Source organism: Pterocles gutturalis, unplaced genomic scaffold, assembly GCF_000699245.1.
Source record: "Pterocles gutturalis isolate BGI_N339 unplaced genomic scaffold, ASM69924v1 scaffold13003, whole genome shotgun sequence".
Taxonomy (NCBI): Eukaryota; Metazoa; Chordata; class Aves; order Pterocliformes; family Pteroclidae; genus Pterocles; species Pterocles gutturalis.
In genome coordinates this window covers 32,486-57,116 of record NW_010120625.1, presented here as the reverse complement: position 1 = coordinate 57,116, position 24,631 = coordinate 32,486, and the positions used below count along the sequence as shown (strand labels likewise).

The 24,631-nt window shown below is 45.3% G+C and overlaps 1 protein-coding gene across 1 annotated transcript in view; it reads left to right on the top strand.

Moving 5' to 3' along the window:
- The window catches only part of SMARCC1 (SWI/SNF related, matrix associated, actin dependent regulator of chromatin, subfamily c, member 1), a 65,846-nt gene that overhangs the window by 14,648 nt on the left and 26,567 nt on the right, over positions 1–24,631 (top strand). The window contains exons 7-19 of the mRNA XM_010076978.1: positions 33–108; positions 1,522–1,647; positions 2,349–2,467; positions 3,667–3,791; positions 4,521–4,580; positions 5,224–5,261; positions 7,554–7,675; positions 11,051–11,122; positions 15,252–15,365; positions 15,985–16,138; positions 16,416–16,529; positions 18,577–18,636; positions 24,239–24,497. Coding sequence (XP_010075280.1) covers positions 33–108; positions 1,522–1,647; positions 2,349–2,467; positions 3,667–3,791; positions 4,521–4,580; positions 5,224–5,261; positions 7,554–7,675; positions 11,051–11,122; positions 15,252–15,365; positions 15,985–16,138; positions 16,416–16,529; positions 18,577–18,636; positions 24,239–24,497 — 1,439 coding nt within the window. The remainder of the gene's footprint in view (positions 1–32; positions 109–1,521; positions 1,648–2,348; positions 2,468–3,666; positions 3,792–4,520; positions 4,581–5,223; positions 5,262–7,553; positions 7,676–11,050; positions 11,123–15,251; positions 15,366–15,984; positions 16,139–16,415; positions 16,530–18,576; positions 18,637–24,238; positions 24,498–24,631) is intronic.

The window sequence follows — 24,631 nt, the reverse complement described above, 5'->3', positions numbered from 1 at the left end:
CCAACTCTGTTTTCTCTGGCTCCTCTCACTAGCTATGACACTTGGGTCCATGCCAATGAAATCGATGCGGAAATTGAGGATCCTCCGATTCCTGAAAAGCCGTGGAAGGTGAGTCTCTCTTCAGCAGTTTCCCGAAGTTCCTGTGTTAGTGTAGCTCGTGCTCAGGATGTGTTAACGTGCTGCTGGGTGACAGCGGCTGGATTTCCATAAGTATGGAAAAGCAGAGTGATAGTCCTAGAGCTGTAATGGAAACGCCTCAAAGATCGCTTCAGTCTGGGGAGGACCGCTGCTGGAAAAATAATTTATTTTGTGAGTGAAAAGGACAGAGTTCTGCATCCCTGACAGTGCCAGAATTACCGTGTTTATTGTGGGCTGAGTGGAGGTGTTTTGTGTTGAAGGTAAGTCCTTCCACTGCTGCAAGTGCAGCCGCCTGGGATGGAACCCGACAGCTCGTTAGGAGGTGTAGGGGCATTATACAGTGTTTAAGGAGAGGAGATGGGGAATGTCCCGTATGTTCATGATGGTTTCGTAAGGATATTGTTAGAGAAAAGAACTGAGGTTAGAAACCTCAGGTTACCACACATTATTATTATTATTTTTATTATTATGGGGCTTAAAAGATGTTTTGTGTGCCAAAAAACATGCATTAAATTTTCTATAAAGTAGAAATGGCCAAAAATATTAGGAGTTAGATAACATGGAAATTAAGAAGCTTCTTTGGGAGAGCAAATCTGAATATTTAAGTCTGTGGCACAGCTGAAATCTTACCTGTTCTCTCGGAGTTATTGTAACGGCAGCGTTGTTTCCCCCAGACCGAGCCGCGGGGTTTTTGTGCGCCGTGGGCTCCCCCGTCCCCTGGTTTCGTGTCCCCCCTTTCTTTATGGAAAGGTTCCATTTAATGGGAGCTCTGCTCTTTAACTGATGTCGTAATGATGCAGAAAGTCAGCGCTTCTGGATCTGTGCCGCACGTGAGCGCTCAGACCACCATCAGCAGCTGTATATCGAGGTTCTCTCCATGATCAGTTTTCTTTGTACAGAAATGAGTTCCCTTTCTGGTTTGGCTCATTGCAAGTGGAGGATACGGGACGGTTATAACCAAACAGTAGAAATGCTCCTTTGTTGTCCTTTTGTTGGGCTCTTTTATACATAACATGCGATGTTGTTCTGTGTGTGTGCTGTCGATCTGAGCAACTGAGGTCAAAAATAACTTTTTATTTTCAACTGAGTAAACTAGAGCTTTATTTGAATCTGATGTTTTAAGTCAAGATAGCCAGTCTTTCCGAGATGTGGCCAACTCTTCGTAAGTTTTTTGGTCTTTTGTGGCACATCTGTATATTTAGAAGATTCTGATGGTAATTTTCAGCATCCAAAGTACACTCTGAATGCAGAGCCATTGTCCCAGCTGTGGGAACGGACCTTCAGAGGCTTAAAGTGGCTGAGGAACAGTCACGGCATTCGGTCGGCTCACCTGCAGGTTCGTTCTTTATTGAATTGCCGTGTTGATGTCATTCTGTCCTTTAGGTTCATGCCAAGTGGATTTTGGACACGGATGTATTTAACGAGTGGATGAATGAAGAGGATTATGAGGTAGATGAGAACAGGAAATCAGTGAGTTTTCGACAGAGAATATCCATGAAAAATGAAGAGGTAGGTGGTCCTCTGCTTAACGGGTGACCTGCTGGTAAATGAATATTCTGTATCTCCGCATAAGTCAAGTTTTGGGGATTCAAAGTTGCCAAAATGAAGCCAGCTGAGCAGTTTGAGGTGTCTGTGCTAAGACACTCTAGCTTAATTTTCTTCTGATGTGTCCTTTATCCAGAAGTGTAAATGGGCACGTTGATTTTTCTTTTTCCCCTTCCTGAGGATGGCAAGAGACAGGACCTGCTGTGCTTTCTCATAAATGAAGTCGGGGAGTGTTAAACCGCATCCGTTAATATTTGATTCACAAATTCTATGTACATGTTGAAATTTTTTTTGAATCCCTCCCAGTGCAGGCAGTTGGTTAGGACTCTGAAAATGTGTTCATTTAACCCTGAGGCCAGGATACTCGCTAGGAAATCTCTCCTGATGGATAGAGTATATCGAACGAGTTGCTAATTAGCGTTTGAATCTTGCTGTGTTTGAAGAGCGCGATTCTTCAGCACGTCGCCGTTGCAGTGTCTGGGGGATGGCTGCAGAGATCTCAGGGGTTTTCCCGTTGGCGAATGGCAGCGTTGTGGAGCTGAGTGTGGTGCGTGTTGTGATACGATTGCTGTTAGCTTTGCTGTTGTGGGAGGTGTTAGGGAAGAGTGTAGCCTGTCCATGACTGTGGTATTTGGGATGAGCTAACCGCTTCACGTCTCCAACAGCCCGTGCGTAGTCCGGAGAGGAGGGACAGGAAAGCAGCAGCCAGCACACGGAAGAGAAAGCATTCTCCTTCTCCACCCCCTACTCCTGTGGAGTCCAGAAAAAAGTCAGGGAAGAAAGGGTGAGTGTCCAAGTCCTGGAATTCGAGGCAGATTTCCTTGAAGGAAGGCTTTTGGGGAGATCTGTCACCTCTCGCTTAGCTCACCTCGGATCCCCGTCGGAGGATTCCTTCTGCAATGGACTAGAGCGATGTTGCTGGTGCAGTGGGTGTAATTTCTTTCCTCCTCTGTAGGAAGGTACTCCCTGCAGGTGGGGGAGGATCTAGTGTCGTGTTATCTGGGTCGATAACAGGGTTCGTTGCTGCGTCGAGAGAAGAACCTGTCGAAGGAGAAGTTACTCAGCTGCTTCGGCAGTAACTCAGTCTCAGTCTGTTGGTGCAGTCGGGTAGTACCTGCACACTTCTGAAGTACAGCCCCATAAAGTAGTGCGTATAGTTGAGAATATTTTTCTGTTTACGTAGTCGGGTATTTTAAAGTCCACTTCTCAAATGCAGCTTTAACAGAGGAGCATCGGTGGCCTACAGATGAAGGTTTTTTCCAATGCTGGTTTGAGCTCAAAAAAAAAAGGGGCCAATATTATATCCAAATAAAAGCTTGTTCATGGGGGTTTATGTGGGGATATGGAGGGGAGCGCTTTTGAACTAAAATTCAGGTCTTGTTTAATAGACCTGTTGGGCTCTCATCAGACCAAACTGGAAATTTCTCATCTGAGGTGAGAAGGCTGATAATCTGAATTAGTTTTTTGTTCCAAATGTGAAGCCTGAGTTGGACGCTGTAAGGAGAGGTGTGGGTGGTTCTGCCTTTGTTCCCCAAATGGCTTCCTCAGCATGCAGGACGGGTCGTAGGAGCCAGCCTTTCCCTTCAGTGAGGCGGGATGCCTTGGAAAGGTCTGTTGCCTCTTCTGTTCTGTGCAGCAGATGCTCTTCTTGCAGCTTGTGAATCACTGCTCCCCTGGATCTCCCTGGTGTGCAAGCGCTGCCAACACGCTGGAGCCAGTTTTGGGTTGGAATCAAGATTTATGTACAGTGGTGGTCTCGAAACAATGGAAAATCGTAGAATCAGAGACCTTTTTTTTTTTAATTCCATTTAGTAATATACAGAGAATATTTTTCATTAACTCCACCAGCACCACTCATACAGCATTCATGTTTTCCTACGTGTTTTAGCTCAGTCCTTTAATCCTGATATTTGAAGAATAGCGTCAAGATGAGAACATCTGACAGTTGCAGCTGGCAGAGAATTTGTGTGTGGTTTGTTGTAGGCAAGCAGCCTTATATGGGAAAAGGAGAGGGCAGAAAGAAGAAGATGAGCAAGAAGATCTTACGAAGGACATGGAGGATCCCACGCCTGTACCTAATATAGAAGAAGTGGTACTTCCCAAAAATGGTAAAATATGCATCCACTGGGGTCTTTGAGTGCTAAAACAACACTTCAACTGGTCTGGAAAAATACGCATGTATTTTGGCAAATCTTTGAAATATTTTGTGACCATGGGGTTGGGTGGTCTGTGCCCATCTAAATTTACGTAGTCAGGGATTTGGATGTGACAGCTGAGAAGGGAAAGCAGATTTGCCTTCTTTTGGCTTTTTGAAATACATTTATGAAAATCCACTTAAATGTTCAGTTGCACCAACTTTAGAATTGCTCTCACCCATTATACGGAGTTCATGCACATCCAGTGAGTGGAGACTCTAGCAACATGCCAGCTGCATTCAGTTGCTCATCCTTTTCTGAAAAGTGTCGAGCTGTGCAATACCTGATGCATCAGAAAAATAATTCCTCAACACCAAACCATTCCGGGTGTCACACCATTTGGTTTCTACCTGGTTTGAACTTGCATGTAAGAATTGTTACATCTTGTACAGGTGGAAAAAGTACAGTACTTAGTCCAGTAACTGCATGAATAGAAGCTGCTTTGTGTTCAGATGTGAAATTACAGAGAAATCAAACAAACGCTCTGTTGTACTCACGCTGCACAGATGAACTCTTCTGAACTGCAAAGACATGACCAACAAAACTGCTGATTGAGAAGATAGTGAAAGCATGCTAGGCTTTGGTCATTGTATTTTGTCTGATGGTTCCTCATCAGAGTTTCAACCTTGCTTACTTTTGCAGTGAACCCAAAGAAGGACAGTGAAAACACGCCCGTGAAAGGAGGAACGGTGGCAGACCTCGGTAAAACAAACACCTTCCAACACCCTCTTCCCTCAGTTTTATAGTAAAGTCTTGCTTGCAGGCCAACAGAGTAAATATTTTTAAATATCTCAATTTTAAAAGGAATCTCTAATTCTGCTCTTTTATGGAATTAATTCAATTTTCATGTGTATTCAAGTTGAAACATACTGACTCTTTCCACTTGCAAAGCTGTTCCCTTGTAGGCTTTTTTTTTTTTTTCATGACACATAAGCTCTTTCCTGGCTGAATTTTTCTTTTCTTACTGGGAATCAAGGTGAATCACCTCAAGGCGAGCTTTGCTAAGCCTTTGGCGTAAGATATAAGCTAGTGTCCCATATCCTCTTGTACGAGGCTACGTGGAGGGCACTGGGAAAGGCAGTAATTAGCTGTGGATTCCTAAGTGTGGAAAAATTCTAATTATCCCTCCTCTGTATTATTAACCTGTTCCCTGGTCTGGGGTAGCTGAGTGCCTGCCTAAGGATGAGATTGCCTTAGTGATGTGTGGTCCACTTGGCTTTCCCCCTCACTTCCCTTCCAAAACAAATGAAATATTCTTTCCACTGAAGCAGTCGCGTTGCTAGAAAGGCTTGTGGGTGATCGGATGCTCTTTGCTGGTGTAATTCTCAATGCTTTTGCTTTTCAGATGAACAGGATGAGGAGACCGTGGCAACTGGAGGAAAGGTAACAGCAGCCATTCCGCACAAGTTTGGTAGAAACTGAGATCCTAGAATCCCAGAAGGTGGGAAGGGACCTTAGAGCCCACCCAGTGCCACCCCCTGCCATGGGCAGGGACACCTCCCACTAGCCCAGGTTGCCCAAAGCCTCATCCAGCCTGGCCTTGAACCCCTCCAGGGATGGGTTTCACCACCCTCGTCATAAAAAATTTTTTCCTTCTATCTAATCTGGATCTACCTTCTTTTAATTTAGAACCATTACCACTTGTACTATCAAGATCTTCGTCTCATCTTCTGTAGCTTAGGCTGTAATGTTTTTGGAGTGATATATAAGGTTAAATTGGGCGCTGATAGGGATGTTGGTTTGCTGTTACAAAAATTCTACAAATGTTATGAGATATTTTGTATTTTTAAATCTGGTGTATTAAAAATGAGAGTGAGGAGACAGATGCGAAGTATTTTCCCAGAAGCATTTTTCAGATGCAAGATTTTTCCAAGTTTGTTTTTTTCTTTAGGTTTCAGGACTAAATCTAAACCCTGGCTAGGCTTCCCGATCATATTAATAGAGTTGTCGGGGTAGTTTCTGTGCTGAATTGCATTGTTGGTGTGCCAGAAGCTATTCTGAACTGCTTGCCTGGTATAAGATAGGTGTGGGATTGGGCAGGTAAGAATCTGCATTAGGTTCATGCAGTTGCACTCCAGCACAGACAGAGATGCTTGGATGTGTCCTTAATTATAATTAAGAAAATCTGACTTTCCGTACGGATGTATTTCTAGTTTTACTGTGTTTCAGTGCATACGTCTGATATGTACACGTGTTTTCAGAAATGCTCGGTAATCCTTTGTCATGTTTTAAGATGGGGAGAGACGACAGCTCTAGGTGTGCGAACCGCTGGCTAGGCAGTGAGCAGCCCTTCCTTTAGGTGCAGGTATTACACTGGGAATAGTGGGTTCAGATGCCTCGATACGGACGTGAACAGAGATCGCAAAAATAAGGTGTAGAACGATACCTTGTCTTTGGGGAGATTTAGTCCCCCGGAAGATATGTCATTGACACCAGTGGCTCTTCAGGATCTTGCTTTAGGGACTCGGTTATTTTTCAGATTCTGTTGTTTCTCTGAAAGGTGTCCGGATTAGAAATTCAGGCAAAGAAAACTCTGTCATTTTGGATCTGGAGGCAAAGCTGTGCTGGAGCTCGAGTCGCAGAACACCTGGAGTTCACAGGAGGCTTCTGTTGTGGAGCAACAGCAAGTGACCAGAGACTTGTCCTCTGCTTGGGCATCTTACAGAAACCTGGTCGCAGGTGTCTTCGCAGCCCTGGGTGAACAAACTCCTGGGTCTGTTCGCCCAGATACAGGGACATGGCAGTTAGGAGCTGAACTTGGTATCTCTTCTCACGAGAGAAAAACAGCCAAGACCAGCTTTAAGATCAAAGCGAGTTGATCTGAGCAAGAGTTTAGGGTAATGAGACGCGGGTTAGCAGAGCTGGTGTCTCCCAGTGAGACCAGAAGTAATGAGTCTGATTCTCCTTAATACCTGTCTGAGGAGTGAGAAGGTTAAAGAGGGCAGAGTGGCAAAAAATACAGCCTGTCCTAGGCAGTATTAAAAACGGGTGCAGTGTCAGGAGGTGGAGATGGCAGCGAGAGCTCGGCTGGCAGCTTGCAGAGGTCTCTGGGTTCGTGCCGTATTTGTTACCCGTGGTTGCAGTATCCTGCAGCATTGAAATGATGTTTCCTCCTGTGTGTGTTTTCATAGAATCATGAAGGTTGGAAAAGACCTCAAGGATCATCAAGTCCAACCCCACCCAACCCACTAACCCCCGTCCCCAAGCACCACATCGACACGGTTCCTGACCCCCTCCAGGGACGGTGACTCCCCCACGTCCCTGGGCAGCCTGTTCCAACCCCTGAGCACTCTTTCAGTGAAGAAATTCTTTCTAATCTCCAGCCCAAACCTCCCCTGGTGAGGGAGTTCAGGCACGCTTTATTTTATAGTTCAGGCACGCTTTATTTTCTAAACAAGACGTGAAGTGTGATCAAACTGGCAAGAACATCCCTGAGATCTGAGAGCCACCTCTGTAAAGACTTCTTGCTGGCCGTATCCTTGCTTTAATATTTTTATGAATGTGGATTACACTTCCTTTGGTCCCTGAGGTTTTCCCCACTGTGGAGATCACATTAAGAAGAATTTATTCTGCGCAGGACTGGAAAACACTTGCTTTTGACTAACTTTGTGCGGGTTGAGTTGTTAGGTGTGTCTCTTGCAGCCTCGTAACGCTTGTGTTCCCCCCGTGACACAGGAGGATGAAGATCCTAACAAGGGCGATCAAAGCCGGTCGGTCGATCCGGGTGAGGATAACGTCACAGAGCAAACCAACCACATCATCATTCCCAGCTACGCTTCGTGGTTCGACTACAACTGGTAAGACAGGCATTTGGAACTGGGGGAAGATTTCAGAGTTTTGGTGGTGGCTTCTCATAAATCAGGCTGAGAGCTGAAAGAAATTCCTTCTGTTTAGGTCTCGTTGCCATCTACGGGTACATCCTTTCCATTTAAAAATCTTTCTGAGCTGACTTGTGGCAGTCTTTGGGGATTGGGAATGAGAGGTTCCCAGCACCGTAGAGCTTCAGTCTATCTTTTCAGCATTTTTTGCTTTATATTGATTCTTATTTTTTTTCTCCCCATGGGAAAATAACTCCTTTCTCTTCTCTACTTCTCTAGTCCTTGTGTGATCTTTTTATGTTTGTGTCTACTTCTGAAAGCTGGTGGCTTTTTATATTGCTTCAGATCCTGACTTTGAGGATAAGTCACTGATTGTACAGGGAGGATAATTGCTCCAGTTGGGAATCCTTTGTGGAGTCAGAGGTTTGTGGGGTGCTGTGACCATATAACTCGCTGTTGTAACGCTGATGTTCTCAGGATACTCAAACTTGTGTGGTGGGGGAAGAGAAGCAAGTGATTGGGAATGGAAGTCCCTCTACAAGGGACTCTATGCAGTACTTTTTTATATTTAAATAAAATCTGCTTTGGAAACAGCGTAAGGAATAGCCGGTTATCCATAAGGGGTGGTGTTGAGCGTGCGTTTCCTCTCGTCTGTAGGAGCTGAGACATTGTTCAGGCTGGACTCTAAACAGCTGTGCTGTGACACTCGAGTGTTAGGTTTCACGTGCAGCTTTCACAAGTAGAGAACTTTTCATCATAGTGAATTAAGGTGGGATCTGAACGGTTAGGGTAGGGGTTGGTTCCGCTTCCAGCTCTGGCAAACGCTGTTACCTGGAGCCGGTTGCTCAGCCTGTGTCTGTGCTGGGGGTGGGTTGACCCGAATCCCCATAAATAGAACCATCCGCTTTCTCAGCCCCCTTCCTCCCGCTTGGAGATGGTCCTGGAGGCAGAAAAGCCCCGGACCACCCCGGCTGAATTTAGAGGTGCTGCAGTGGCGCTGTGAGCGGCAGAGCTCGAGGTGTGGTTCTGTTACGCCCGCGCTGCCGATGCGCTTTGTCCCGGGATGAGCTGTGGATCCGCTGTAGGTCAGGAAAGGCAGCTTTGCGTAGCTTGGGCTCATTGAGGTGTGCACTGAACCAAGGTGGGTGTATCTGTAGCTTCCTTGTTGGGAAAGTGAAGGTACGATAACGCGGCCCCGCTCAGACAGTTAGGACACTTCGCCGTGCGATCACTCTCGGGCTGTTGTACAAGCACCCGTGGGGGGTGATGGGTTAACGAGGGCTGGTTACAAACTCCTGAGCAGTGCATTTGCAGGAGCAGCTGTAACTCCAGTGGCATTCCCGAGAGCTGAAGCACAGCCCAGATGAATGCCGTATTTTCAAAGGAACAGAGTAAACTCCTCATTGCATCAGGTGGACGTGTTCTGACCCTGTAAAAGAGACACTTCAAAGCATCCCAGCCAGGAGCAGGGGCTGTGCAGGAGGTAGCAGGATGACGTGGAAAGCAGCTTTGATTTTTGGATGCTGGTGCTCCCGAAACAGCTCGTTAAGCTGATTGGGATTGAAGGCTGAAATGACAGCGCAGCTGTGAGGCTGATAGCTCTCTGTCTCTGAGCACTCCTTGTTTCATCCAGCGCTGGGTTTCGTGTTCTGGAGAACCGGGGAGGCTGTACGGACCACGGTCCCAGCCCAGGCTGCAGGGGTTTCTATAGATGTACAGACAAACTGCTGGCTGCTGCCCTCCCAGATGGCAAAGTCTTCTTTCTTGTGTCCAGTCGCAATGAATTCAAAGCAAGCTGAAGAATAATTCTCATCTACTCCAAATGTTTTACAAACCTCTGCTGTAGAACAGTCCTTGCTAAAATGAATTTTCTAGTAAAAAAGATGGATTTTATTTAATGCTCCATTCAGTTTCAGTGTGATCTCTTATGCTTCATGGCAAGAGCTAGATCATTTGTTTCTAAAATCTCAACAGTTTGTTGGTTAATCTTCAAGTGAATTTTCCAGTGAATGACTAGTTAAGGATAAGCAGTATCAGTGTAAAAGGACGATTGCGGGGTGGGTTAAAAGCTGAACATAGAGGAAGGAAGATTTATAAAAAACTTATTTTTCTGTTTCCTTTAAAAGTAACAATTCTTAAGGGACCATTGTAGTTCTCCAGGTTTTAACTTTTATAAAGTGTGTGCCATTCTGTGGGTTTCTTGCTGAAGTTACGATGACCCCTGCATTTCTGATGCTTTTTTATAAAATTGAAGTTTTTTTAGTCTTGAAGATACTTCGTCACTTAGATGGGTTAAGTCTTAGGTCCCTTAAAGAATTTGCATGTTAAGGTCTTAGAAAATTCAAAACGAGTTGACCAATCGAGTTCTGTGTACTCTGGCCGCTCGCTTGCGTTACAGCCTTGCTTAGCAGTGCAGACCCTCTGAGGTGTCACATCGTATGCCCTGGGTGACACAAAGTGTGTTCCTCTGTTGCTGGTGGAATCCCACAGGGACAGTCACCCTGCAATTAAAACATTTCAGGACCAAATTTCCTTGTTTATGATAAAATAAATCCTATCGCTTCCTCCCGTCCTTTATTTAGGAAATCGGAGACGGTGGTTTCGGACGTTTCTGCCGTGCTGGTTGCACTGCCAGGCTGGCAGGACCTGCAGAAGGGAAGAGTCTATTAAAAGAACAATAAAATAATTATTTTTAGGATGGTGTGTAGTTGCTCCAAGTACCCGTGCTTTGGATTTTATTTTCCCAGTTGGCTGGGGAGGTACGAGCTACGTTCCTGAAGCGAGCCTGTGGCCTGACTGAGCAGCACTGGTAACTGCTGTGGACCCAGCTGTGGACCCAGCTGTGGGGTGGATCTCAGAGCACTGGCACTCCTGTCTCCTTAGGATGTACCGTGAAATCTTGGGTTTCTTTGTGTTGGTACTTTGGTGAATGTTCTCACTAATGAGGTCAGAGAATAAAGATGCTTCTGTCAGATACAGAACTCGAAGGTTGGGGCTGCTGCTCAGTGCTTCTCAGGGTTGATTAGGGCAACGTTGGGTGCGTAGTGTTGCTTGATCAATGGCTGAATATTGTGATGCTTTAAGGCAGCTTTGTTTATTTGAGGAAATAAGCACATTTCAAAGGGTCATGCTAGAATACTAGGGATTCTTTAAAAAAAAAAAAACAAAACCAAAAAAACCCCAAAAAAACCCAAACCAAAAAAACCCAATTAAAAAAACCCCAAAAAACCCAAACCAAAAAAACCCCAAAACCCTGGCTATAAGTGTTCCCCCTCCAAATAGTCATTTGAAGGTGTGCAGAGTGCTCCAACGTTATTTAGGATTTGGCATCTGAATCGTGTTTTTTTGTTACAGCATTCATGTGATTGAACGCCGTGCTCTTCCTGAATTCTTCAATGGCAAAAACAAGTCCAAGACTCCGGAAATGTAAGTAAACCATGGGAATGTCATGAATCCTGTGGTCCTTCAGCTATGCACGGGATGAGCAGATGCTGTCTTTAGGGGCACAAAAGAAGGAAAAAGCACCTGTGCAACCACTTTTTGTAACAGTTAATGGTGGTTATCCAGGAAAAATAAAACTAGTTTCTCCCAAGTAATGTTGGAACAAATTCTTGACTTTTTTATGTGGTACAAGGCCTGATCATCTTCCAGAGGCATCTGAAAAATGTCATGATACTGTAGAAACTTAATAATCCTCCTTATTTTTCTCTCTCCTCTGATGCCATGCTGTGTTTTTGAGACTCGGGAGTTGTGTGTGTGAGCACTGATCATCAGGTCTGTTGTAGGATGTGTGTCAGGCTGGGGAGTGGGTTTTGCCCGGTTACCTGCAGTGATTTCACAGCTGCCTGAGCAGCTGCTGGGCAATTCTGAAAGTGCAGGTGAGGGGCAGAAAATGAATCTTCCCAGGCCTGAGTTGGAGCTGTTTTTTCAAATATTAGGTATTCCGATTTAAATCGGAGAGCTGGAGCATTGCAAGAAGAAAAATATTTTTTTTTTACATAACTGTTCCAAACCCTCCAGTGATATTTTCATTCCGGACATGGCTGTTAAGTCTGGGTGGAGGTCTCTCCGTTGAATTAAGTGTTCTTAATTCCAAATGATACACACGCAGTTGTTCAAACAGCTTCCCTGAAGCTGTTTAAAATTAAAAAAAAAAATCTGATGATTGTCTTGAGGTGTTGTAGGTTTCTTCATATATCAAATGATAAACTTCTGCTCGGGCTTGGCTGTGTAAGAAGATGAGCTGCTGGGTTTGCCTCAAATGCTGCTTTGAGAATCTGCTGCAGGGCTCGTTGTGTGCGTTAGGAAACACACCTCCCCTTCACGGAGGGTTTTTGTGAGGCTTCTGGTGTAATGCTGGGATAGAAGTAAGATACTAAGCTTTTTCAGCCTGGAGAAGAGGAGGATCGGGAGACCTTGCGATAGTTGTAGGGATAGTTGCGTGTAGAGGTGGTGCTTGGGGACGTGGGTTAGTGGGTTGGGTGGGGTTGGGTTGGACTTCGTGATCCTTGAGGTCTTTTCCAAACTTAATGATATAAAAAAAATTTTTTTTTTTTTAAAGTTGCGCAATGGGCGAGGTTACTGAGGGGATGGAGCCAGGGTTGGTATTGAGGTGTGTGGCTGGAGAAAGACATCAAATGGAAACACAGCAAGTTCTACCTTGATACAAGGGAAATTTTTAACTCTGAAGAAGCAGCAGCGCTGGGATGGGACCCTTGGAAGTTGGGAATGTTCTTCCTTGCAGTCTTTCAGGCTTTGCTGGACAAAGCCCTGAGCAGGGTCATTACAATTCAGGGCTGCCCATGGTTTGGGTGGGAGATTGGCTTAGAGACCTCCTGAGGTCCCTGCACCCTCAGTGACTTTTGGTCAAGAGTCTTTACTCACAACTTCTCTACGTATCTGAGTTGCAGAGGTACCTGTAGCTCTGTCACAGTGATTCCAAAATGTATTTTGTATCTGCTCCATCAGCTTTACTATTCAGTGTATTTTGGTTTTGGGGTTTCTAGGACGGCAAACAGACTGAATGGTGACCCAACACTTCTCTTTCATATTTGCCATTGACACGGTCACCACGTGAAGTCCCGTCCATCCTTTTGCAGTTGACATCAAAACCTCGGGTCTCCTGGTACTCATTCCTGAGCTGCTGCTGGTTGTTGCCTATGAGTGAAGCAAATTAGGGTCTCCTCCCAATCCTGACGATGTCCTAGAGGTGTGTTTTTGTTGCTATTTAGGGATTTTAAGAGTAGCATGTGGTCTTGGCTTTGTGGGTTTTTTTTAGATAAAATAGAAACATCTTTCGGAATGGAAATGTCTTGCCTCCAGCTTAGTTTTCAGGCCAAAATACCGTGTTTGGAAAGCTCACCGCAAGTTCACACTTGAGACAGTAGTGCCCGGGGGGTGGTTTCTGTCTTAAAGTGGATTTTAACTAAATAGCAGTTGACATACCTTTCTTGCTGTTGACAGGTTTTAGCTGATGGGTCATCTCATTGTCCAAACCTTCAGGATACACTTTGGGGATGTTCCTGTCTAAGCTTCTCCCTTCACCTGGTAGTGTGACCTTAACTCGTAAATATTAAACTAATTCCTGCAGCCAAGACTGCTTTAAAGTACCTGTTCCTGGGCAGGTGGTAACCCCCTTCTCTCCAGGAGTGTTCAGAAATGTTCTTGAATATTCCTCTTTGGAAGAAGCTCCCTTTTTGTTGCTTGCCTACCAGACATTCGACACGGAGGAGCCCAACACCTCCTCCCATAAGTTTTTTCCAGCCCGTTTCATGGATAGCTTGGGCAGAATGAAGGTGTGGGATTTTGGCAGGAATGTGGACCTGCAGCATCTGTCCGCTGGTGTCCTGCATTGGTGAGCCATCTCGGGATGATTTATCTTTTTGGTTACCAGCTGCTTTTGCACACTGCATGTGTCTCAGATTTTTCCAAGGCAGAAATCTGCTGATGATGTGTTGGTTTGAGCACATCTTTGCCTAGGATACTCGCTTGGATTTGGCACATGGGTTTTGTTTCTTCTACAGACCAGGGCTAGCAATAATTTTATGATAGTTTGTTTTGTCCTGAACAACTTGTATTAGGGAGCATGAGTGCGTTCCAGGAACTTACTGAAAATACTGAAAAAGACCGCGAAGCAATGTCTACAGTGCAGGAAAGGGGCTGAGCCCCAAAACCTGCTGACTTGGACCGTTCTGCACTGACATATGGGAATTTTCCAGGGGTTCACTTCAGCTGTTCCAGCTCAGTGTGTGGGGAGCATTCTGCTCTCATCTGGGTTCCTGCTCGCTGCTTTTCAAACATCTTGTCTTCTCCGTTTTGCTGTTCTTTAACCTTTCCTTACTGATCTTTTTAGGCATTAAAAAGTCCACGTGTAGAAACACTAGTGTTCCCTCCAGTGCACTACTTCTGGTTTTCTGCTCAGCTGTTTTCCTTCCAGACTCTCAGAGGGGATGGACAAGGATTATTTAGCCTGTTTCCATGGGAAGACCAGAACCTAGGAATTTTTTTCTGCAGCCTGCTGAGAGTGAGTGCTTGGTTAGTGACCAAGCTACAGCCGCAGTCACAGAGGGATTTGGAGAGGGGCAAGGATCTGGTTTTGTCCTGTTTCCACCAAGGATGCAGTGTCTGAAACTGAGAAGATACGACCATCTGCACATAGAGTCATAGAATGGTTTGGGTGGGAAGGGACCTTAAAGCCCACCCAGTGCCACCCCCTGCCATGGGCAGGGACACCTCCCACTAGCCCAGGTTGCCCAAAGCCTCATCCAGCCTGGCCTTGAACCCCTCCAGGGATGGGGCATCCACAGCTTCTCTGGGCACCCTGGGCCACTGCCTCACCCCCCGCACAGGCAGGAATTTCTTCCTAATATCTCATCTCAGTCTCCCCTGGACTTTGCGCATGTTTGCCGTAGAGCTGCCGCAAAGACATGACCCAGGGTGCCTACCTTCCTCTTGGGTTACTCGTGCTGGAAGAGGAGATGTTTCAGGGAGTTGTCCTGGCTTCTGCCTTCTGCCACATCTGGTGCTTTTGGTTGCAGTTTTCAAAGTAGTCACAGTAACCCCTTGAATTGCTTAATTTTTTAATTTTACTTGTCCACGACTGTTTGTGTGCTTTGTAATTTAAGCGTGCTTTGGTGTGCTGCTAATCCAAATACAGATAAAGTGCAGAATGAAACAGTCTGGAAGAGATGGGTCCTATTCTGTATATGTATTTATTATAAAAATAAATTCTACTTACCTATTGCTTTTGATACTGATCCATAAATTTAATCAATAAAAATTATCTGTTGCTGTTTGCGTGTCAGTAATACAGGTGTTTGGAGAATCACAGAATCATAGAATCATTAAGGTTGGAAAAGACCTCAAGGATCATCAAGTCCAACCCAACACCACCTAACTCACTAAACCATATCCCTAAGCACCACATCGACACGTTTCTTGAACACCTCCAGGGATGGTGACTCAACCACCTCCCTGGGTAAAGAAGACGAACCCTAAAAACACATCCCCAACTTAGACATCAGTGTACGTTAACTACCTACCGATTGTCTTTCAGATACCTGGCTTACCGCAACTTCATGATCGACACCTATCGCTTGAACCCTCAGGAGTACCTGACCAGCACCGCCTGCAGGAGGAATCTGACAGGGGACGTGTGTGCTGTCATGAGGTGAGAGCTGTGGGTGTTCACAGACATCGGGGCTGCATTGGGGAGGGAAGTGCTCCAGCGTGACAGCGACAGCACAGCTGTGGGCAGCAGCTGCCATGCTGTGGGTTAGCAGAGTTCCCCGCTTTTTTGGTAACCAGACAATTGTATGCTATTCTTTATTTATAATACTCTTGTCTGCTTGCTGAACCATGCCTACAGAGTTTGGATCTTAACTTGTGATTATCTAGGTTCTGCTGTCTAGTAAGCGTGTGGAGCTTTTTCAGGAATTTTGCAACTCGGTTATATCGGTTTGGTGGTTGTGCAGCCCACGCGGTCCATACATTGTCCGCACATGGCTCCGTGCGTGCAGCCTTCCTTTGCTTTGCCTTTGTCCTTAATTAATTTCCTGTTATCTATAAGCAAAAGTGTGATTTTTTTTTTTAATGCAACGCGCTGGAGTGCACTCGAGTCCCCAGAAGGCTCGTGCCAGGTGATTTGTGTTGCTGACTGTGATCAGTGAAGAATTACGGAAGATTCTATGTCTATGTTCAGCCTCTTCCTTTGCTGTCTCCTTTTTGCAACGTGAAGCCTAAGCAAGGCTTTAGTTCTTCAGATGTTAACTTGTCCCGTTGTTTCCTAGGGTCCACGCTTTTCTGGAGCAGTGGGGTCTCATTAACTACCAGGTGGACCCAGAAAGCCGTCCCATGGCCATGGGGCCCCCCCCCACCCCTCACTTCAACGTGCTGGCCGATACGCCCTCGGGACTGATGCCGCTCCACATCCGCACTCCGCAGGTCAGCCCCGCAGGGTGCCCTGATTTCACATCAGGAGAATAACTCGTGCACGATTTGATGAAATATTCCTGTTTTTGTCCATTGGGTTGAGAGTTTCAGGCAGTGGGAATTTCTGAAACAAATCTGCTGGCCTTGTATGGAGGTGATGCTGTGTCATCTCTGTACACTGAGGTTCCATTTCTTTTTTCCATTTTTGTTGTTTAATGTTGGTCTGAAAACCATGAATAACTTTCAGTTCCTGCCCCTCTCACCTTTCTCTTGGCGTGTTTGTTCACAGGTTCCAGCAGCTCAGCAGATGTTGAGTTTTCCTGAGAAAAACAAAGAGAAGCCTACTGATCTGCAGAACTTCGGACTCCGCACAGACATTTACTCAAAAAAGACTTTAGCAAAGGCAAGTATGTTGGGATTTCCCCCCCACGCCTTCTGTTATGCTCCTCAAGTGTCCTCCTCTAGGTGACATTGAGGTGACTTAGTTACTCTTACATTCCTGTTCTAGATTTCTTCCGTCTCAGTGTAGGACGCTAAGATACATGGCTGTGTTGGACATCTGATTTTGGAGAAGTAAAGACCTGTCCCTATCCCAAGCTAGGCAATACCTTCAGTCTTCAGGCGCTGAACTCTTGTTATGTTATTGCTTATTATGGTTCAAAATCAACAAACAATCCAATAATTCAGTACAGAAGCTGAGTTCTGCTGGAGAGTGCCTCTCTTGGGCTAACGTCTGGCTGGTTCTGTGTAGTGGGTTCATGTAAAGTGTCCATTGTCCTAAGAGATCACTACTGAAACCTAACAGAACTAGTTATCCTATTTGTACACTAGTTATCCTATTTGTACACTAGTTATCACTGACGAGATAACTATTTAGAAAAACAACGAAACCAAAACACAGTAGTTGTGGAGATCAGCATTTTTTATAAAGTCTGATTCCATATCACACTTCGTGATAACTTTTTCCACTTAGTTTAGGGAGGTATAAATGTTCACCACATCCATAAATCTTTTACTGGTGCTAGACGCTGGTTCTGTTAACAAGCATCCATCCTAGTGAAACTGAGCACATTTGTTTGCAGAAGCTGATTTTTTTGTTTTGTTTTCTGCGCGTGGCAGTTGTGGTTTTGGCTGTTCCTGCCAGCCTGTTGGCGCACTGATCAGCTGCTGGGTGACTCACTTTGATTCATGTTCTCTGGGGGTTAATGAGCTGTTTGAGATAGGATGGATTTACTTCTCCTCAATAACCTGCTCCTTTTGCTGCAGTCTTGCCCAGAGACGCCCACTCTAGACATGGTTCTTTCGTAAGCAGCTCACAAGCTGCTTTTGTCTTTGTTGGACAGGGAATGGATTAGGATGTCTGTAATCCCGGAACAGGAGGGTTTCACCAGAAGTTTTGTAACTTTTAGGAAATTTCAGGAGTTAACCACGATGTATAGATTTGGGAGCAGCGACCCTTGGAGCACGTGATTGCTAAACATGCAGATTAGCTGGCTGTAATTCTTCTGGCTTTTCAGATAGTTTATCTCACTTGTAATATTTATTATTTTTTTATGGAGTTACTGATGAACTTGTAGATCAACTTTTTTTTTGGACCTTGTGCAGTCCAGCCTGTGTGCCTTGGAGGCAGAGGTTTGATAGGGACTACAGTTCTGTTGGCATAAGCCCTGTTCTGTTGAGAGCGGTGCCCTCTCAGCTGAGAGGATCCCAGGTGTGCCTGAATCGAGTAATACCTTCTCTTCAGTGACGGCAGCCTCCTTGTGCTGGATGGCAGCTGGCGAGGGGGTTGGATGTTCTGCTGTCTCTGTTGGCTGCCGCTGTCCTTTTGGTGTGACCTGTAGAACATTTTCTGTAAATTATGTTCTTCTTGGCTTAATTTTTACTGGATGAAGTCAAGCTGACCAGAATGCCATCAGCGCTCCTGGGGGGTTTTATTATTTAGGAAAATCCTGTTTTCTGTTTGTGCAAAGATAGCTGGGAGCCAGGCCAAATGGGTACCAAAATCATTTTGCTTCAGCTTGGAATAAAAGAGGAACCGGAGAATCATCAAGGTTGGAAAAGACCTCAAGGATCATCAAGTCCAACCATCAACCCAACACCACCCAACCCACTAACCCATGTCCCCAAGCACCACATCGACACGTTCCTTGAACACCTCCAGGAGTCACAGGTTCTCTTGGATGTGTTGGGAAGGTGAGATCTGTAACCCCCAGCCTCTGCAGAAGCCGCAGGAATGTCCTCGCCTGCGTGCCGGGGCTCCGTCAGTAAATGGTGTGAACGGAACCGCTGTCCGACATACCCAGGGACTGGTTAGCTGGGGTAGGAAGGTTGTGAAAGGTACATGTTTGAGTGGTTTAAATAACGGATTCTTCCCCTTCTTAATGTTTTCTCGTAAGAAGTTCTGTTCAAAAACAACTGTATTCACTTTTTTCCCCCCCTGTCTTTTGTAGAGTAAAGGCGCAAGTGCTGGAAGAGAATGGACAGAACAAGAGACGTTGCTGCTATTAGAAGTAAGTTTGTAGGGGCAAAACCAAAGGCCAGGAAACCAAAACATGCGGGATATCACATGCTTTAATAATCTGCGTATGGGTTAATACACTTTTTTTTGAAGTGGAATTAGATGACAACCACATACCTTTCCAGAAACTGGAATAGCGAAGCAGGGTTTGTGGTGGGAAGCGATCTCTTGAGACCCAACTTGTGTAGCTGGAGGAGGGCTGCGGTGGGGTGTCTGTGTGTATGAGGCTGCCTGGCTGTGGTTGTGGCTTTTGGGTTGGTAAAAGGTTGCAGCTCTCCCCCAGACTGTGTCTCATTGACCGTCATGGCTACGAGAGTGTTGGTACTGAAAAGAGACGGCAGTGACACCTGGGTACTGGAGAGACCGGAGGTACTTTAAGGTTCATGTCTATCTGACTCGTATCTGCACATCAGCAATCAAATGCTTGAGAGTGTTTGGATAAACTCAAGATCTTGCCATGTGGAAAGGTCTCATTGAACAGAAGTTACCAACAGTATGAAATAATGGTTTACCTGCCACTAGGAGAAATACTTTGAAGTTCTGATAATCTTTACAGGTAGGTGAGTGTGCATAGATATTAGGGGAACAGCTAATTTGAAGTTTAAATTGTTAAGAAACAGTTGAGGCTGTTCCCTGCAGAGAAGGGAAGCTCTTTAGTCCCCTACATCTACTCACTCTTTCTGCTGTGCTGCTGCGTTTGCTGTGTTCTTGAAGCTTTTTCTGGAAGCTTCTACAAGAAACCTACACGAGATGACTCTCATCAGGTACTGTAAAAATGAAGTCAGAGAGCTGCTAGCACACTCGCTCGGGGTTTTGTCCCCAGATTGCTGAATCTGATGCTCTTGAACCGCCTGGTAATGGTCAGGTCTCTCGGAGTTCCTGTCTGGGATGGAAGCCATCACCCGGGGTGCGCTGCGGAAGGGAGCTCTGGTCTTTCGCGCTGACATCAGGGCAGCGTTGGCTTTCATAGCGCTTCCTCAGAAGAAGAATCTCAGTGGCCTGAAATAATTAATGTGCTGCCACTTCCTATAAAGAAATCATCAGCCACCTGGCTTTCCTTTGCAGGAACGTCTTCTTGATGTAGCGGGTGGGTGGTTGATTTTTTTTCTTTTACGTAATTCAGGGTTCTGGTGTAAGAATTCCGGCTGGGGAGCGTGTGTTTGTTTTCACTTGCAGAGAAAGCCTCAACCAGACTGCAGTGACGTGATTGTTCTGGCTTTTTTGTCTTTATATGTGTCAGTAAATCCATTGAAAAGTTAATTTCATAAGGAAAAGCGTGGACAATGGATCTCGACGGTGCTGAACAATGCTCAGCTTCTCTGTGTCCTTTCTTTTCTGAGCCAGCCAAGTGCCTCCTCAGCAGCGTACTTGGATTCAGCCTTCACAGATGCAGAAGTGTGCTCCTCAAGTAGCCAAGATAGATTTAATTTTTTTTTTTTTTTGGTTAGGTTGATATGTGCTGTTCAGCCGATACTTTTCTGTTGGCATCTGGAAAAATTTTGCTTATTGGGTGGAAACAGCTAAGATGCCTTTCATGCTGTTCTTGTATGGAGGAACAAGAGTAATACCTTGATATGCTGGCTTCTCTGCTTGCTAGTATTAATATTTAAAATTCATTATTTTCTATATTTGTAGCTTATGGTCATACATAGCAAGTAGTAGCCTAATGAAATAATCCAGATGACATATTCTTTGTTTTAAAAAACAAAACAAACCCCTAAGTCTTGGGATTACAATTTTACTTAATGTGAGTTTAAATTAATAATGTTTGTTCTTCATTCTTTGTGGATTTAACCTATGAATAAATCAATAAAGAGTATACCAGTTCAAGCATAAGTAATTCCACTATAACAAGCTAGCTCAGTCCAATTAAATCCTCAGGGTAGCTTTGGGCAAATATATATGCAGTGAAGTTCCAAAGCATAATCTTATCTAAAATAATTAGTGTCCTTCCACCCATTGACTGAATGGATTGGGGGGAGGAGATACCTTTCCCTCCCAGAATCATCTTCCCTGCCAGACTGCTTCTCCGTATCTCCACAGAGCGCTATTCTTGCATAGCTAAGTGCATTTTCAGCTATTTATAGTAAAGTATTGTGAGAGCTAGTTCGTCTAGCAGAAGAATAACAAGCAATGAAGGAGGATGAGCAGAAAAAACCCTGCACGGCCACGAAAAGCGAAGCTGATCTAATGTGCTGGTGGGATTAAAAATGGATAGAGAGTGACACATAGCTTACAGCCCTGAGATGGTACGAGGGAAAACGAAATGAAGGTTGGACATTGAATAAATATTTTCCTATGAGTATAACGGAGTGAACTAAGCAGTTTCTCATTTCTTTAAACACTTGGACAGGATCAGACAGAGGTCAGGAGAACAGTTCAGAAGCAGTTACGGACCGCTGATTCCCACCGTATGGACCAGGCTGTCCTTTGTTCATTCCTGAACCAAATTATTCTTTCCACTGAGCTTTCAAAACCCTTCATGTTGTCTAGCTCATGGTCTTCAACAGTTCCTGTATTGTTCTTTCCATCCAGCTAAGCTCAGCTCGAGCACAGCATTCCCCTAGTCTGGTACTTGCCCAGCTCATCTTACACCCAGTGTTTAGAGGGAAGGTCCCCTCGAGAGACCCTATTTTCTCCATCCAGTGTGTCTGAAGATATACTGGGGTTACTTCCTTCCTCCCCACCCAATTTAAGCAGTGAGAGCTAGCTTTGAGAGAGGGAAATTTAAAATTTTGGCCAGGTAAAGCTTAAATTGCTTTCAGATCCGACACTAAAAAGTGTCATGGTTTTGAACCCTGGCTGGCAGCAGAACACCCCACCAGCCACTCACTCACCCTCCCAGGGATGGGGGAGAGAATTGATGGGGTGAAGGGAAAAAAGGCTTGGGGGTTGAGATAAGAACTATTTAATAACTGAACTACAATAATATTGGAAATGATAATAATGATGATAGTAATATATACAAATATGCAATTGAGCGATACACAGTGACACTGCTCACCACCCGATGACTGAGGCTCAGCATGTTCCCAGCTAATGATCCCAGAGCAGGGAGAGTCCCAAAACCACAATCCCAGAATAGAGAAAAGAGCCCGAGTGTCTGAGTGACCAAGACAACCCCAAGAGAGTGATGACCCAGAGGGAGACCACCCAGAGCAAGAGAACTTCTGGACAGATCCTCACCTATACACTGGCTGTGCCATGCGTGGGATGGAACAGACCATTGGCCAGTCCTAAACCCAAGGTCGAATCCTGGGCTGGTCACTGGGGCTGTGCTCCCTCCCAGCTCCTCCTGCCCCTGCAGACACGGGCACAGCAGAGAAGCTGGAAAGTCCTTGAGTGTCCTGGCAGCAGCTCTGCCCATCAGTGTGTGATCAGCTTCTCCTCAGCACAAACCTAAACATAGCTTATCAGTAGCTCTTATGAAGAAAGTCAACTCTGTCCCAGCTGAAACCAGGACAAAAAGCTCCACCTGCTGCAGGCAACTGGGTCTTTCCACCTGTTGGGTCTCTGACACTCTTGGTTTAACTCATCTCTCCTTTCACGTGGTGCACTTCCACATCGTTGAAAATGTCACCCAGCTCGTGTTTTATCCCCAGTTGACCTTCAACATCCATGATGTGCCAAAGGATCCTGTTCACGTTGGTGACTTGGTCTTTGAAGAATTCTCCCAGCTTATGTTTTAACTGCAAAAAACATTAAAACATTTTTCCTCCAGAACTGCTGCGAAGAAAACAGCATGTGTGGAAACTCCTGGATGTTTTAAAAAAATACTTATTGATGAAAAAGCCTTTTTTACATATAATCCTGCAGGCAGATGTCTTCTGAATGCAGAACCATTGTCTGTACAGTGACTTGGTTTGTGGAAATGTGTTTTCCCCGGTGGGGGAACTCTTAACACGAGGCTGATGGCTCAGATCTGTGTGTGTAGCAGGACACGTTGGATGTCTCCTCATCGTGCCGTCTGAGAGGTCCAGCCCAGCTCTGAATTCTGCCTTTGTGCTGGGACAGGTTGTACATGTGGAAAGTGAAGGCAGTCTGGTGTGTTACCCCAAAGGCGGAGATTTCTGGGAGTTCTCAGCCTTCTGGGAAGGATTTCAAGTATTGAAACGCCGTTGACTTCAGTTGTTCTTAACGTTCACGCTTAAACGGATGTACTGCCTGGTTGGGGAAACTTGGATGTCCACAGGAGTTAGTCGGGGAGGAGGATGATTTGTGTCTTCTGAAGTACATTGTACCTGCAGACCGGTCCCTGAGAGCCCAGGGCAGCCTGGCTGGTGGCCACCAGGCCGGTAGGGACACGTCACAGGGTCCTCCAAGCAGTCTGAGAATGCCGGCTGCAGACTCTGCCCCATCCAGCCTGGCCTGGAGCCCCTCCAGGGCTGGGCACCCACAGCTTCCCTGGGCAAGCCCTTCCGCTGCCTCGTCTGCTTAAATAGGTCAAAAAGGAAAACGAGATCTACAACTGGGTACAAATAGGAAGCTGTTGGCCACCCTTGCTCGGGCCTCTAGTATGATTATTTTCGGAAGGCTTCTGATACGCCTTTGAACTGTCGATGCCATTTTCAGGTTGAACATCCTTGGTAAGCTGCCAGGCTGCTTTCCCAGGTAACCGGACCATCGGTTATCTCAGGAATGTGACAGTGAACAGTTCAGGATATTTCAGCTCTTATTGCACGCTGTCCAAATAACCGAAATAAACAGCTTTCAGGAAAAAAAGCTTGTTAAGGGATAATATTCTATTAGGCTGCCACATTGCATTTTTACAGTCCTAATTTGTGCACTTTGCAAAAACTAGTGAAGGGACTTCAGCAGCTCATGGTCGTTAGATTTTGTTTACTTGTCTTGCATAACTTTAAAAGCGATTGAAAATCTGAGTCACAAAATCTTTAATCAGGATGTTCTTTGTTGAGTTCGTTCTTTATCTACGCAATAATGGTTTTTTAACCTAAATGCGTAACAAATCGGACGGGTTAACTGTTCCTGGAGAATTGATCTCTTCTGGCTTCATCATATAGAATCTTTTCCTTCTTTCCCCAGTATGTTGGTTGGGTGCTCTCTCATTTTCATAACAGCTGTTGGATCTAAAAGCTGGACCATCATAGCTCGTATATATGTGGAATAACTACTGTTCCTGCCCCAGAGAGCTTCGCGTGTTAAGACACAAATGAGAAACACAAGAGTGCCCTCAGGGGAGTAGTTATGGGAATTAAAAGAATTGGTGAGACTTGGGAGGGTAAACAAACTTATTTCTGTATAAAGCCTTTCATGTGAAAGCAAAATGGGGAAACACTAACTATGCAGATATTATTAGTAAATCACAAATCTTCTGACAATTCTTTTTGATGTAGTAACAGCGTAAAATTCATGTGACGATCCCTGCAGCATAAGTTTAACTGACGTCCTGGTGCGATGTTCTTATTTCTTACGCAGAATAATTTTGCTACCAGAAAAAAAAACTATTTTAAGTGGTTGTCTGATCCCGATTTATTGTTCCATCACCAAAATAACGAGTATTGAAAATCTTCTTACATAGAGTTTTTTTTCCCCGGAGTAGTCAATATATATACAATGATTTTTGTCTTTTGCAGGCTCTGGAGATGTATAAAGACGACTGGAACAAAGTCTCGGAGCACGTTGGGAGCCGTACCCAAGATGAGTGCATCCTCCATTTCCTGAGGCTTCCCATCGAAGACCCGTATTTGGAGAACTCGGACGCGTCGCTGGGCCCACTGGCGTACCAACCCGTGCCCTTCAGCCAGTCGGGCAACCCGGTGATGAGCACCGTTGCGTTCCTGGCCTCGGTGGTGGATCCTCGCGTGGCGTCAGCCGCTGCAAAGGCTGCGCTGGGTACGGATTTACCCCAGGAATTTTTTTCATCTTGCCTCTACAACTTTGTCTGTTATTAAAATCAACTTTTCCTAGAGTTTCTTCAGGCTGGGTAATAAGTTGTAAAAATAAATTTCTGTGTTTATAGAAGACAG